General features: G+C 62.8%; 1 protein-coding gene across 2 annotated transcripts in view; it reads left to right on the forward strand.

Annotated features, from left to right (window-relative positions):
* The first annotated feature begins 661 nt into the window (after positions 1-661).
* Positions 662-13,367, forward strand: part of ppp2r5d (protein phosphatase 2, regulatory subunit B', delta) — a 219,395-nt gene continuing 206,689 nt past the window's right edge. Inside the window, exons 1-2 of one of the 2 annotated variants that reach the window (XM_067977160.1) lie at positions 662-785; positions 1,213-1,278. In XM_067977160.1, the coding sequence (XP_067833261.1) occupies positions 759-785; positions 1,213-1,278 (93 nt within the window). In that variant the 5' untranslated portion in view covers positions 662-758. The remainder of the gene's footprint in view (positions 786-1,212; positions 1,279-13,367) is intronic. The other variant, XM_067977157.1, reaches the window with a different exon arrangement.

The raw sequence follows: 13,367 nt of genomic DNA on the forward strand, positions 1-13,367 counted from the left end.
CGGTGAGCGGTGGTCGGGCCGGTGAGCGGTGGTCGGTGGGCCGGTGAGCGGTGGTCGGGCCGGTGAGCGGTGGTCGGGCCGGTGAGCGGTGGTCGGTGAGCGGTGGTCGGGCCGGTGGGCGGGCGGTGAGCGGTGGCCGGTGGGCGGGCCGGTGGGGGGCGGTGAGCGGTGGTCGGGCCGGTGAGCCGTGGCCGGTGAGCGGTGAGCGGTGGGCCGGTGAGCGGTGGGCCGGTGGTCGGCGGGCGGGACAGGCTGACCCCGCCCCTTGTCTCCCCTTTCAGGCGCTGTCCAATCCGCCACAAGGAGAGGGCCAATGGAAACGCAGAAAGCGCGACCGGCCGGACAGCCAATGGGAGCGGCGGGTTTGCCCGGGCGCCGTCCAATCCGATCCAAAAGAACGGGCTCAGCCAATGGGGCAGCGGGGCGCCGTCCAATCCGAGGCAAGGGGACGGGGCTCAGCCAATGGGGCAGCGGGGCGCCGTCCAATCCGAGGCAAGGGGACGGGGCTCAGCCAATGGGGCAGCGGGGCGCCGTCCAATCCGATCGAAGAGAAGGGAAGAAAATAGGGTCAGGGCTTTCCCGGCCAATGAGGACGCGTCTGCGCGGCGGGCTGGGCCAATGAGGACGCGTCTGCGCGGCGGGCTGGGCCAATGAGGACGCGTCTGCGCGGCGGGCTGGGCCAATGAGGACGCGCGGCCTGCAGCCCGGGCAGCGGAGAGAGGAGCGGGAGACGGGCAGGGCGCGAGCGGCAGCACAAGATGCCGAATAAAAGCAAGAAAGAGAAGGTGAGGAAGCCCGGCCCGGCCCGGGTCTGGGGCCGTCGAGTGAAGCCGCTCCCTGGGCCCGCTCGGACCGGACCGGGCCGTCGAGTGAAGCCGCTCCCTGGGCCCGCTCGGACCGGGCCGTCGAGTGAAGCCGCTCCCTGGGCCCGCTCGGACCGGGCCGGGCCGTCGAGTGAAGCCGCTCCCTGGGCCCGCTCGGACCGGGCCGTCGAGTGAAGCCGCTCCCTGGGCCCGCTCGGACCGCGCCGTCGAGTGAAGCCGGGCCGGGCCGTTAATTTTTGCCGTGTGTGTGAGGAGTTGCTTCCCTCCTGCGGCCTGGTCCTCGCCGCCGCCGCCGCCGCCGGTTGATGTATTTATTAGCTGTGGGTGGGTTGAGGTGACGGGTTCTCTCGGTGACGATTCTCTCTCTTCTCCCTGCCCCTCCTTGCAGGAGCCCAACAAATCCAGCAAGAGCTCCAAGAGCGGCGGGAAGGATGGCGCCGAGAACACCGAAGAGGTAAAAACAAACCCGAACCGGCTTCAAACGGGCCCGGCTGGGCGGCTTCAGCTGGTCGATCGCCGCCCGCCGCCCTTTTGTCTTCCGATGGGTGCGAGGCCCGCCAGCCTGGGGCTCCAGCAATCAAAGATAGGATCTCGGAGAGTCGGATTGGGGGGTGGGATGGGATTGTGGGAGTGGGGGGGGGGGAGGGAAAGAGAGGGGGGGGGTAATGAAGGAGGAGGGAATGGATGGGGGGAGGGGAATGAAGGAGGAGGGAATGGATGGGGGGAGGGGAATGAGGGAGGAGGGAATGGATGGGGGGAGGGGAATGAGGGAGGAGGGAATGGATGGGGGGAGAGGGAGGAGGGAATGGATGGGGGGAGAGGGAGGAGGGAATGGATGGGGGGAGAGGGAGGAGGGAATGGATGGGGGGAGAGGGAGGAGGGAATGGATGGGGGGAGGGGAATGAGGGAGGAGGGAATGGATGGGGGGAGGGGAATGAGGGAGGAGGGAATGGATGGGGGGAGGGGAATGAGGGAGGAGGGAATGGATGGGGGGAGAGGGAGGAGGGAATGGATGGGGGGAGAGGGAGGAGGGAATGGATGGGGGGAGGGGAATGAGGGAGGAGGGAATGGATGGGGGGAGGGGAATGAAGGAGGAGGGAATGGATGGGGGGAGGGGAATGAGGGAGGAGGGAATGGATGGGGGGAGAGGGAGGAGGGAATGGATGGGGGGAGAGGGAGGAGGGAATGGATGGGGGGAGGGGAATGAGGGAGGAGGGAATGGATGGGGGGAGAGGGAGGAGGGAATGGATGGGGGGAGAGGGAGGAGGGAATGGATGGGGGGAGAGGGAGGAGGGAATGGATGGGGGGAGGGGAATGAGGGAGGAGGGAATGGATGGGGGGAGAGGGAGGAGGGAATGGATGGGGGGAGGGGAATGAGGGAGGAGGGAATGGATGGGGGGAGGGGAATGAGGGAGGAGGGAATGGATGGGGGGAGAGGGAGGAGGGAATGGATGGGGGGTGGAGGGAATGGATGGGGGGAGGGGAATGAGGGAGGAGGGAATGGATGGGGGGAGAGGGAGGAGGGAATGGATGGGGGGAGAGGGAGGAGGGAATGGATGGGGGAGAGGGAGAGGGAATGGATGGGGGGAGAGGGAGGAGGGAATGGATGGGGGGAGAGGGAGGAGGGAATGGATGGGGGGAGAGGGAGGAGGGAATGGATGGGGGAGAGGGAGGAGGGAATGGATGGGGGGAGAGGGAGGAGGGAATGGATGGGGGGAGAGGAGGAGGGAATGGATGGGGGAGAGGGAGGAGGGAATGGATGGGGGGAGGGAATGAGGGAGGAGGGAATGGATGGGGGGAGAGGGAGGAGGGAATGGATGGGGGGAGAGGGAGGAGGGAATGGATGGGGGAGAGGGAGGAGGGAATGGATGGGGGGAGAGGGAGGAGGAATGGATGGGGGGAGAGGGAGGAGGGAATGGATGGGGGGAGAGGGAGGAGGGAATGGATGGGGGAGAGGGAGGAGGGAATGGATGGGGGGAGAGGGAGGAGGGAATGGATGGGGGGAGGGGAATGAGGGAGGAGGGAATGGATGGGGGGAGGGGAATGAGGGAGGAGGGAATGGATGGGGGAGGGAATGAGGGAGGAGGGGATGGGGAGGAAGGAAGGAGAGGATGGATGGGGGGAAGGAAGGAGAGGATGGATGGGGGGAAGGAGGAGGGAGATGAATGAAGGAGGAGAGGATGGATGGGGGAAGGAGGAGGGGAGATGAATGAAGGAGGAGAGGATGGATGGGGGGAAGGAGGAGGGGCGATGAATGAAGGAGGAGAGGATGGATGGGGGGGTAATGAAGGAGGAGGGAATGGATGGGGGGAGGGGAATGAGGGAGGAGGGGTGGGGGGAAGGAAGGAAGAGAGGATGGATGGGGGAAGGAGAGGATGGATGGGGGGAAGGAGGAGGTGGGGGCAATGAAGGAGGAGAGGATGGATGGGGGGAAGGAGGAGGGGAGATGAATGAAGGAGGAGAGGATGGATGGGGGGAAGGAGGAGGGAGATGAATGAAGGAGGAGAGGATGGATGGGGGGAAGGAGGAGGGAGATGAATGAAGGAGGAGAGGATGGATGGGGGAAGGAGGAGGGGAGGGGAATGAAGGGGAGGGGGGGAATGAAGGAGGGGGGGGGATGGATGGGGGGAAGAAGAGGGGGGGGAGGGGATGGGGGAGGAAGGAGCATGAAGGAGGAGGGATGGGGAGGGAAATGAAGGAGGAGGGGAGAGATGGAGGAGCATGGAGGGGAGAGAGGGAGGAGCATGATGGGGGAGGGAGAGAGGGATGAGCATGATAGGGAGGGGAATGAAGGAGGGATGGGGAGAAGGGGAGGGGTATGAAGGAGGGCAGGGAGGAGCATGAAGGAGGGGAGGGAGGAGGGGAGAGATGGGGAGGGAGGAGCATAGCGGAGGAGGGGAGAGATGGGGAGGGAGGAGCATGGAGGAGGAGGGGAGAGATGGGGAGGGAGGAGCATGGAGGAGAGAGATGGGGAGGGAGGAGCATGGAGGAGGAGAGATGGGGAGGGAGGAGCATGGAGGAGGAGAGATGGGGAGGGAGGAGCATGGAGGAGGAGAGATGGGGAGGGAGGAGCATGGAGGAGGAGAGATGGGAGGGAGGAGCATGGAGGGAGGAGAGATGGGGAGGGAGGAGCATGGAGGGAGGAGAGATGGGGAGGGAGGAGAGATGGGGAGGGAGGAGAGATGGGGAGGGAGGAGCATGGAGGAGGAGGGGAGAGATGGGGAGGGAGGAGAGGAGAGATGGGGAGGGGGGAGGGAGGAGAGGAGAGATGGGGAGGGGGGAGGGAGGAGCATGGAGGAGGAGGGGAGAGATGAGGAGGGGAGAGATGGGGAGGAGGAGCATGGAGGAGGAGGGGAGGGAGGAGCATGGAGGAGGAGGGGAGGGAGGAGCATGGAGGAGGAGGGGAGGGAGGAGCATGGAGGAGGAGGGAGGGAGGAGCATGGAGGAGGAGGGGAGGGAGGAGCATGGAGGAGGAGGGGAGAGATGGGGAGCATGGAGGAGGAGGGGAGAGATGGGGAGGGAGGAGCATGGAGGAGGAGGGAGAGATGGGGAGGGAGGAGCATGGAGGAGGAGGGGGGAGGGAGGAGCATGGAGGAGGAGGGGGGAGGGAGGAGCATGGAGGAGGAGGGGGGAGGGAGGAGCATGGAGGAGGAGGGGGGAGGGAGGAGCATGGAGGAGGAGGGGAGATGGGATGGAGGAGGAGGGGAGATGGGGATGGAGGAGGAGGGGAGATGGGGATGGAGAGGAGGGGAGATGGGGATGGAGGAGGAGGGGAGATGGGATGGAGGAGGAGGGGAGATGGGGATGGAGGAGGAGGGGAGATGGGATGGAGGAGGAGGGGAGATGGGGAGGGAGGGGGATGGAGGAGGAGGGGAGATGGGGAGGGAGGGGGATGGAGGAGGAGGGGAGATGGGGAGGGAGGGGGATGGAGGAGGAGGGGAGATGGGGAGATGGGGAGGGAGGAGCATGGAGGAGGAGGGGAGAGATGGGGAGGGAGGAGCATGGAGGAGGAGGGGAGAGATGGGGAGGGAGGAGCATGGAGGAGGAGGGGTGAGATGGGGAGGGAGGAGCATGGAGGAGGAGGGGTGAGATGGGGAGGGAGGAGCATGGAGGAGGAGGGGAGAGATGGGGAGGGAGGAGCATGGAGGAGGAGGGGAGATGGGGAGGGAGGAGCATGGAGGAGGAGGGGAGAGATGGGAGGGAGGAGGGGAGAGATGGGGAGGGAGGAGGGGAGAGATGGGGAGGGAGGAGGGGAGAGATGGGGAGGGAGGAGCATGGAGGAGGAGGGAGGGAGGAGCATGGAGGAGGAGGGGAGGGAGGAGCATGGAGGAGGAGGAGGGAGGAGGAGCATGGACGAGGAGGAGGGGAGGGAGGAGCATGGAGGAGGAGGAGGGGAGGGAGGAGCATGGGAGGAGGGGGAGAGATGGGGAGCATGGAGGAGGAGGGGAGAGATGGGGAGGGAGGAGCATGGAGGAGGAGGGGAGAGATGGGGAGGGAGGAGCATGGAGGAGGAGGGGGGAGGGAGGAGCATGGAGGAGGAGGAGGGGGGAGGGAGGAGCATGGAGGAGGAGGGGAGATGGGGATGGAGGAGGAGGGAGATGGGGAGGGAGGAGGATGGAGGAGGAGGGGAGATGGGGAGGGAGGAGCATGGAGGAGGAGGGGAGATGGGGAGGGAGGAGCATGGAGGAGGAGGGGAGAGATGGGGAGGGAGGAGCATGGAGGAGGAGGGGAGAGATGGGGAGGGAGGAGCATGGAGGAGGAGGGGAGAGATGGGGAGGGAGGAGCATGGAGGAGGAGGGGAGAGATGGGGAGGGAGGAGAGGAGAGATGGGGAGGGGGGAGGGAGAGCATGGAGGAGGAGGGGAGAGATGGGGAGGGAGGAGGGGAGAGATGGGGAGGGAGGAGCATGAGGAGGTGGGGAGGGAGGAGCATGGAGGAGGAGGGGAGGGAGGAGCATGGAGGAGGAGGGGAGGGAGGAGCATGGAGGAGGAGGGGAGGGAGGAGCATGGAGGAGGAGGGGAGGGAGGAGCATGGAGGAGGAGGGGAGAGATGGGGAGCATGGAGGGAGGAGGGGAGAGATGGGGAGCATGGAGGAGGAGGGAGAGATGGGGAGCATGGAGGAGGAGGGGAGAGATGGGGAGGGGGGAGCATGGAGGAGGAGGGGAGAGATGGGGAGGGAGGAGCATGGAGGAGGAGGGGAGAGATGGGGAGGGAGGAGCATGGAGGAGGAGGGGGGAGGGAGGAGCATGGAGGAGGAGGGGAGATGGGATGGAGAGGAGGGGAGATGGGGAGGGAGGAGCATGGAGGAGGAGGGGAGATGGGGAGGGAGGAGCATGGAGGAGGAGGGGAGAGATGGGGAGGGAGGAGCATGGAGGAGGAGGGGAGAGATGGGGAGGGAGGAGCATGGAGGAGGAGGGGAGAGATGGGGAGGGAGGAGCATGGAGGAGGAGGGGTGAGATGGGGAGGGAGGAGCATGGAGGAGGAGGGGAGAGATGGGGAGGGAGGAGCATGGAGGAGGAGGGGAGATGGGGAGGAGGAGCATGGAGGAGGAGGGGAGATGGGGAGGGAGGAGCATGGAGGAGGAGGGGAGATGGGGAGGGAGGAGCATGGAGGAGGAGGGGAGAGATGGGGAGGGAGGAGCATGGAGGAGGAGGGGAGAGATGGGGAGGGAGGAGCATGGAGGAGGAGGGGAGAGATGGGGAGGGAGGAGCATGGAGGAGGAGGGGAGAGATGGGGAGGGAGGAGCATGGAGGAGGAGGGAGGAGCATGGAGGAGGAGGGAGAGATGGGGAGGGAGGAGAGATGGGGAGGGAGGAGAGATGGGGAGGGAGGAGAGATGGGAGGGAGGGAGGAGAGATGGGGAGGGAGGAGAGATGGGGAGGAGGGGAGAGATGGGGAGGGAGGAGCATGGAGGAGGAGGGGAGGAGCATGGAGGAGGAGGGGAGAGATGGGGAGGGAGGAGCATGGAGGAGGAGAGGGATGGGGAGGGAGGAGAGGGATGGGGAGGGAGGAGAGATGGGGAGGGAGGAGAGATGGGGAGGGAGGAGAGATGGGGAGGGAGGAGAGATGGGGAGGGAGGAGAGATGGGGAGGGAGGAGAGATGGGGAGGGAGGAGAGATGGGGAGGGAGGAGAGATGGGAGGAGGAGAGATGGGGAGGGAGGGGAGAGATGGGGAGGGAGGAGCATGGAGGAGGAGGGGAGAGATGGGGAGGGAGGAGCATGGAGGAGGAGGGGAGATGGGAGGGAGGAGCATGGAGGAGGAGGGGAGATGGGGAGGGAGGAGCATGAGGAGGAGGGGAGATGGGGAGGGAGGAGCATGAGGAGGAGGGGGAGAGATGGGAGGGAGGAGGAGGGGAGAGATGGGGAGGGAGGAGCATGGAGGAGGAGGGAGGAGCATGAGGAGGAAGGAGGAGCATGGAGGGAGGAGCATGGAGGGAGGAGCATGGAGGAGGAGGGAGGAGAGATGGGGAGGGAGGAGAGATGGGGAGGGAGGAGAGATGGGGAGGGAGGAGAGATGGGGAGGGAGGAGAGATGGGGAGGGAGGAGAGAGATGGGAGGGAGGAGCATGGAGGAGGAGGGGAGGAGCATGGAGGAGGAGGGGAGAGATGGGAGGGAGGAGCATGGAGGAGGAGAGGGATGGGGAGGGAGGAGCATGGAGGGGCGAGATGGGGAGGGAGGAGCATGGAGGAGGAGGGGGGAGGGAGGAGCATGGAGGAGGAGGGGGGAGGGAGGAGCATGGAGGAGGAGGGGAGATGGGGATGGAGGAGGAGGGGAGATGGGGAGGGAGGAGCATGGAGGAGGAGGGGAGATGGGGAGGGAGGAGCATGGAGGAGGAGGGGAGAGATGGGGAGGGAGGAGCATGAGGAGGAGGGGAGAGATGGGAGGGAGGAGCATGGAGGAGGAGGGAGAGATGGGAGGGAGGAGCATGGAGGAGGAGGGGTGAGATGGGGAGGAGGAGCATGGAGGAGGAGGGGAGAGATGGGGAGGGAGGAGAGATGGGGAGGGAGGAGAGATGGGGAGGGAGGAGAGATGGGGAGGGAGGAGAGATGGGGAGGGAGGAGAGATGGGGAGGGAGGAGAGATGGGGAGGGAGGAGAGATGGGGAGGGAGGAGAGATGGGGAGGAGGGGAGAGATGGGGAGGAGGAGCATGGAGGAGGAGGGAGGAGCATGGAGGAGGAGGGGAGAGATGGGGAGGGAGGAGCATGGAGGAGGAGAGGGATGGGGAGGAGGAGAGGGATGGGGAGGGAGGAGAGATGGGGAGGGAGGAGAGATGGGGAGGGAGGAGAGATGGGGAGGGAGGAGAGATGGGGAGGAGGGGAGAGATGGGAGGGAGGAGCATGGAGGAGGAGGGGAGAGATGGGGAGGGAGGAGCATGGAGGAGGAGGGGAGATGGGGAGGGAGGAGCATGGAGGAGGAGGGGAGATGGGGAGGGAGGAGCATGGAGGAGGAGGGGGAGAGATGGGAGGGAGGAGGAGGGAGAGATGGGAGGGAGGAGCATGGAGGAGGAGGGAGGAGCATGGAGGAGGAGGGAGGAGCATGGAGGAGGAGGGAGGAGCATGGAGGAGGAGGGAGGAGCATGGAGGGAGGAGCATGGAGGAGGAGGAGGAGAGATGGGGAGGGAGGAGAGATGGGGAGGGAGGAGAGATGGGAGGGAGGAGAGATGGGGAGGGAGGAGAGATGGGGAGGGAGGAGCATGGAGGAGGAGGGGAGGAGCATGGAGGAGGAGGGGAGAGATGGGGAGGGAGGAGCATGGAGGAGGAGAGGGATGGGAGGGAGGAGCATGGAGGGGCGAGATGGGGAGGGAGGAGCATGGAGGAGGAGGGGGGAGGGAGGAGCATGGAGGAGGAGGGGGGAGGGAGGAGCATGGAGGAGAGGGGAGATGGGATGGAGGAGGAGGGGAGATGGGGAGGGAGGAGCATGGAGGAGGAGGGGAGATGGGGAGGGAGGAGCATGGAGGAGGAGGGGAGAGATGGGGAGGGAGGAGCATGGAGGAGGAGGGAGAGATGGGGAGGGAGGAGCATGGAGGAGGAGGGAGAGATGGGAGGGAGGAGCATGGAGGAGGAGGGGTGAGATGGGGAGGGAGGAGCATGGAGGAGGAGGGAGAGATGGGGAGGGAGGAGCATGGAGGAGGAGGGGAGATGGGGAGGGAGGAGCATGGAGGAGGAGGGGAGATGGGGAGGGAGGAGCATGGAGGAGGAGGGGAGATGGGAGGGAGGAGCATGGAGGAGGAGGGGGAGAGATGGGGAGGGAGGAGCATGGAGGAGGAGGGGAGAGATGGGGAGGGAGGAGCATGGAGGAGGAGGGGAGAGATGGGGAGGGAGGAGCATGGAGGAGGAGGGAGGAGCATGGAGGAGGAGGGAGAGATGGGGAGGGAGGAGAGATGGGGAGGGAGGAGAGATGGGGAGGGAGGAGAGATGGGGAGGGAGGAGAGATGGGGAGGAGGAGAGATGGGGAGGGAGGAGAGATGGGGAGATGGGAGGAGGGGAGAGATGGGGAGGGAGGAGCATGGAGGAGGAGGGGAGAGATGGGAGGGAGGAGCATGGAGGAGGAGAGGGATGGGGAGGGAGGAGAGATGGGGAGGGAGGAGAGATGGGGAGGGAGGAGAGATGGGGAGGGAGGAGAGATGGGGAGGGAGGAGAGATGGGGAGGGAGGAGAGATGGGGAGGGAGGAGAGATGGGGAGGGAGGAGAGATGGGGAGGGAGGGAGAGATGGGGAGGGAGGAGCATGGAGGAGGAGGGGAGAGATGGGGAGGGAGGAGCATGGAGGAGGAGGGGAGAGATGGGGAGGGAGGAGCATGGAGGAGGAGGGAGAGATGGGGAGGGAGGAGCATGGAGGAGAGGGGAGAGATGGGGAGGGAGGAGAGATGGGGAGGGAGGAGAGATGGGGAGGGAGGAGAGATGGGGAGGGAGGAGAGATGGGGAGGGAGGAGAGATGGGGAGGGAGGAGAGATGGGGAGGAGGGGAGAGATGGGGAGGGAGGAGAGATGGGGAGGGAGGGGAGAGATGGGGAGGGAGGAGCATGGAGGAGGAGGGGAGAGATGGGGAGGGAGGAGCATGGAGGAGGAGGGGAGAGATGGGGAGGGAGGAGCATGGAGGAGGAGGGAGAGATGGGGAGGGAGGAGCATGGAGGAGCAGGGGAGAGATGGGGAGGGAGGAGCATGGAGGAGGAGCAGGGGAGAGATGGGGAGGGAGGAGCATGGAGGAGGAGGAGGGAGAGATGGGGAGGGAGGAGCATGGAGGAGGAGGAGGGAGAGATGGGGAGGGAGGAGCATGGAGGAGGAGGAGGGGAGAGATGGGGAGGGAGGAGCATGGAGGAGGAGGAGGGGAGAGATGGGGAGGGAGGAGCATGGAGGAGGAGGAGGGGAGAGATGGGGAGGGAGGAGCATGGAGGAGGAGGAGGGGAGAGATGGGGAGGGAGGAGCATGGAGGAGGAGGAGGGGAGAGATGGGGAGGAGGAGCATGGAGGAGGAGGAGGGGAGAGATGGGCAGGGAGGAGCATGGAGGGGGAGGGAGGAGCATGGAGGAGGAGGAGGGGAGGGATGGGGAGGGAGGAGCATGGAGGAGGAGGGGAGGGATGGGGAGGGAGGAGCATGGAGGAGGAGGAGGGGAGGGATGGGGAGGGAGGAGCATGGAGGAGGAGGAGGGGAGGGATGGGGAAGGAGGAGGAGGGGAGGGATGGGGAGGGAGGAGCATGGAGGAGGAGGAGGAGGAGGGGAGGGAGGAGCATGGAGGAGGAGGGGAGGGATGGGGAGGGAGGAGCATGGAGGAGGAGGGATGGGGAGGGAGGGGCATGGAGGAGGAGGGGAGAGATGGGGAGGGAGGAGCATGGAGGAGGAGGGGAGAGATGGGAGGGAGGAGCATGGAGGGGGAGGGAGGAGCATGGAGGAGGAGGGGAGGGATGGGGAGGGAGGAGCATGGAGGAGGAGGGGAGGGATGGGGAGGGAGGAGCATGGAGGGGAGGGATGGGGAGGGAGGAGCATGGAGGGGAGGGATGGGGAGGGAGGAGCATGGAGGAGGAGGAGGGGAGGGATGGGGAGGGAGGAGCATGGAGGAGGGGAGGGATGGGGAGGGAGGAGCATGGAGGAGGAGGAGGGGAGGGATGGGGAGGGAGGAGCATGGAGGAGGAGGAGGGGAGGGATGGGGAGGGAGGAGCATGGAGGAGGAGGGATGGGGATGAGGAGGAGGGGAGGGAGGGGCATGGAGGAGGGGGGGAGGGAGGGGCATGGAGGAGGGGGGGAGGGAGGGGCATGGAGGAGGGGGGGAGGGAGGGGCATGGAGGAGGGGGGGAGGGAGGGGCATGGAGGAGGAGGAGGCGAGGGAGGGGCATGGAGGAGGAGGAGGCGAGGGAGGGGCATGGAGGAGGAGGAGGCGAGGGAGGGGCATGGAGGAGGAGGAGGCGAGGGAGGGGCATGGAGGAGGAGGAGGGGAGGGAGGGGCATGGAGGAGGAGGAGGGGAGGGAGGGGCATGGAGGAGGAGGGGAGGGAGGGGCATGGAGGAGGAGGAGGGAGGAGGGCATGGAGGAGCATGAAGGAGGAGGAGGAGGAGGAGGGATGGGATGGGAGATGGGGAGGAGGAGCATGAAGGGTGAGGGATGTGGAGAAGAGGATGGGGTGGGGGGGGAGAAAAAGAGGATGGGGCAGAGAAGGAGGAGAATGACGGAGGAGGGGAGGGGGGATTGGATCGAGATGGAGAAACCCTCTCTGAATTGGCTGCCCCCCTACTGGTGAAAGCAGAATGAGCCACATTCTGATCAATGGAATCAGTAACCAGGGCACCATTATGGCTGCATCAGTTGGTTTATTCCTAGAAAAAAATTCCCCAGCCACTGATTAAGAACATTTTTCTCACCTCTCCTGCAACTGAATTTAAATTAAAATCAGCCTCCCCAAAAAAACTTTATGTTCGAATCACTGTGCTGCCATTGTCTAGGAGGAGAGTTAAGCTTTACAGCTTTCTGCTTTTGATTAGGCGGTAGGTTGAAAATGCCGGCACGTAATAATATGTTTGCCATAAGATTCTGCATTTATGGATTATTCATAGCTGGAGAGAATATTTGGGCCTTTGGGAGTGAATGGGAACTAACTCTTGCACATTTAAGATTCTGTGCTGGTGTTGGATCGGTTTTGTGTTGATCTGGATTCCATTGTAATTGCATTTCCTGGAGATCAGCTGAGCAGGAATGGAGACAGCTGCTGAGATAGAGACTTGCTCTTTTTTGTTTTATGTGCTTAGAAGTGTAAATTGAGCTTTGTTTTACGCAGGCTGCACAGGAAACGAGAGTGAAGCTGGCAATTTGTAACAGCTATTTAAAATGTGTTCTGCTAGTGGATCTGGCTTTGTTCAATAATATCTTCTTTAGTAAAGAGCAGAGTAAGCTGGCAAGGTGGTATATGTATTTTGTATCTGGTTTTTAATGTCTATACTTGATGAGATCCCAATTTACTTGAAAATGTGTGATATTTCATTCACAGATAATCAGTTGTCAGTCAGCATAGTTTGCTTTTGCCTGGGAAAAGTTTACTACAAGTTCACAAGATAGATACAGATGAAGGAGGCCATTTTAGCTCACCCATCCAAAATGAAATATCTGTGTCTTCTTCCCCCCCCCCCCCCCCCCCAAGCCATCACATCCGACTAACACATCATAGACAAAGCCAGATCTTGATCTGCTGATGATAACTTTCAGCAGTTGGAACCGTGGTCATTTTTCCCAGTAACCTGGTAACATTCAGGCCCATTGTGTTACCCAGCTGATAACTGCTACTTCAGACTAGCCAGTGAACGTGGGACTTCCCAGTCTGGACGGCTCACACTGCCTTTACAAACTAAGCTCTCAGGAGAGTTGCCCCATCTCTATTTTTGTTTTTAATTAAGAAACCAGTATGAAGGCCCATAGTGCAGGACACTATGAAAGTTGGAGCGATGAGATAAATTTTGGTAAGTGATTTGGTGGAGCTAAGCTTGGATTTTGAAGCTCTGGAGATTGTAAAAGTAAGGTAAGAGAAGAATTTACAGTTACACTGGTTTGTAAAAAAAACAATCTTTTCACATGAGCTGCTTTTAACTTAACAAAACTTCAAAAGGGAATTGGATAATGATTTGGATGAAAAATTAGACAAAGCACTGTCAAGGTGAGTTTTTTGAGGCAGGCAGAGACTTAGCAAGGCTGAAGGGGTGAGAGAGAGTTCTGCAATATAGAAACATGGCTAAAAGTTCTGCCAGTGAAGTGGGGGGTAGGGGGATACATAATAGACCAGCCAGAAGAGGGTGGGCATAGAATCGGAGAAAAGTTACAGCACAGAAGGAGGTCATTCAGCCCATCGTGTCCGCGCCGGCCAAAAATGAGCCACCCAGCCTAATCCCACTTTCCAGCACTTGGTCCGTAGCTCTGTAGGCTATGGTACTTCAAGTGCACATCCAGGTACTTTTTAAATGAATTGAGGGTTTCTGCCTCTACCACCCCCTCGGGCAGTGAGTTCCAGACCCCCACCATCCTCTGGGTGAAAACATTTTCCTCAGCTCCCCTCTAATCCTTCTACCAATT

Source organism: Heptranchias perlo, unplaced genomic scaffold (assembly GCF_035084215.1).
Source record: "Heptranchias perlo isolate sHepPer1 unplaced genomic scaffold, sHepPer1.hap1 HAP1_SCAFFOLD_131, whole genome shotgun sequence".
Taxonomy (NCBI): Eukaryota; Metazoa; Chordata; class Chondrichthyes; order Hexanchiformes; family Hexanchidae; genus Heptranchias; species Heptranchias perlo.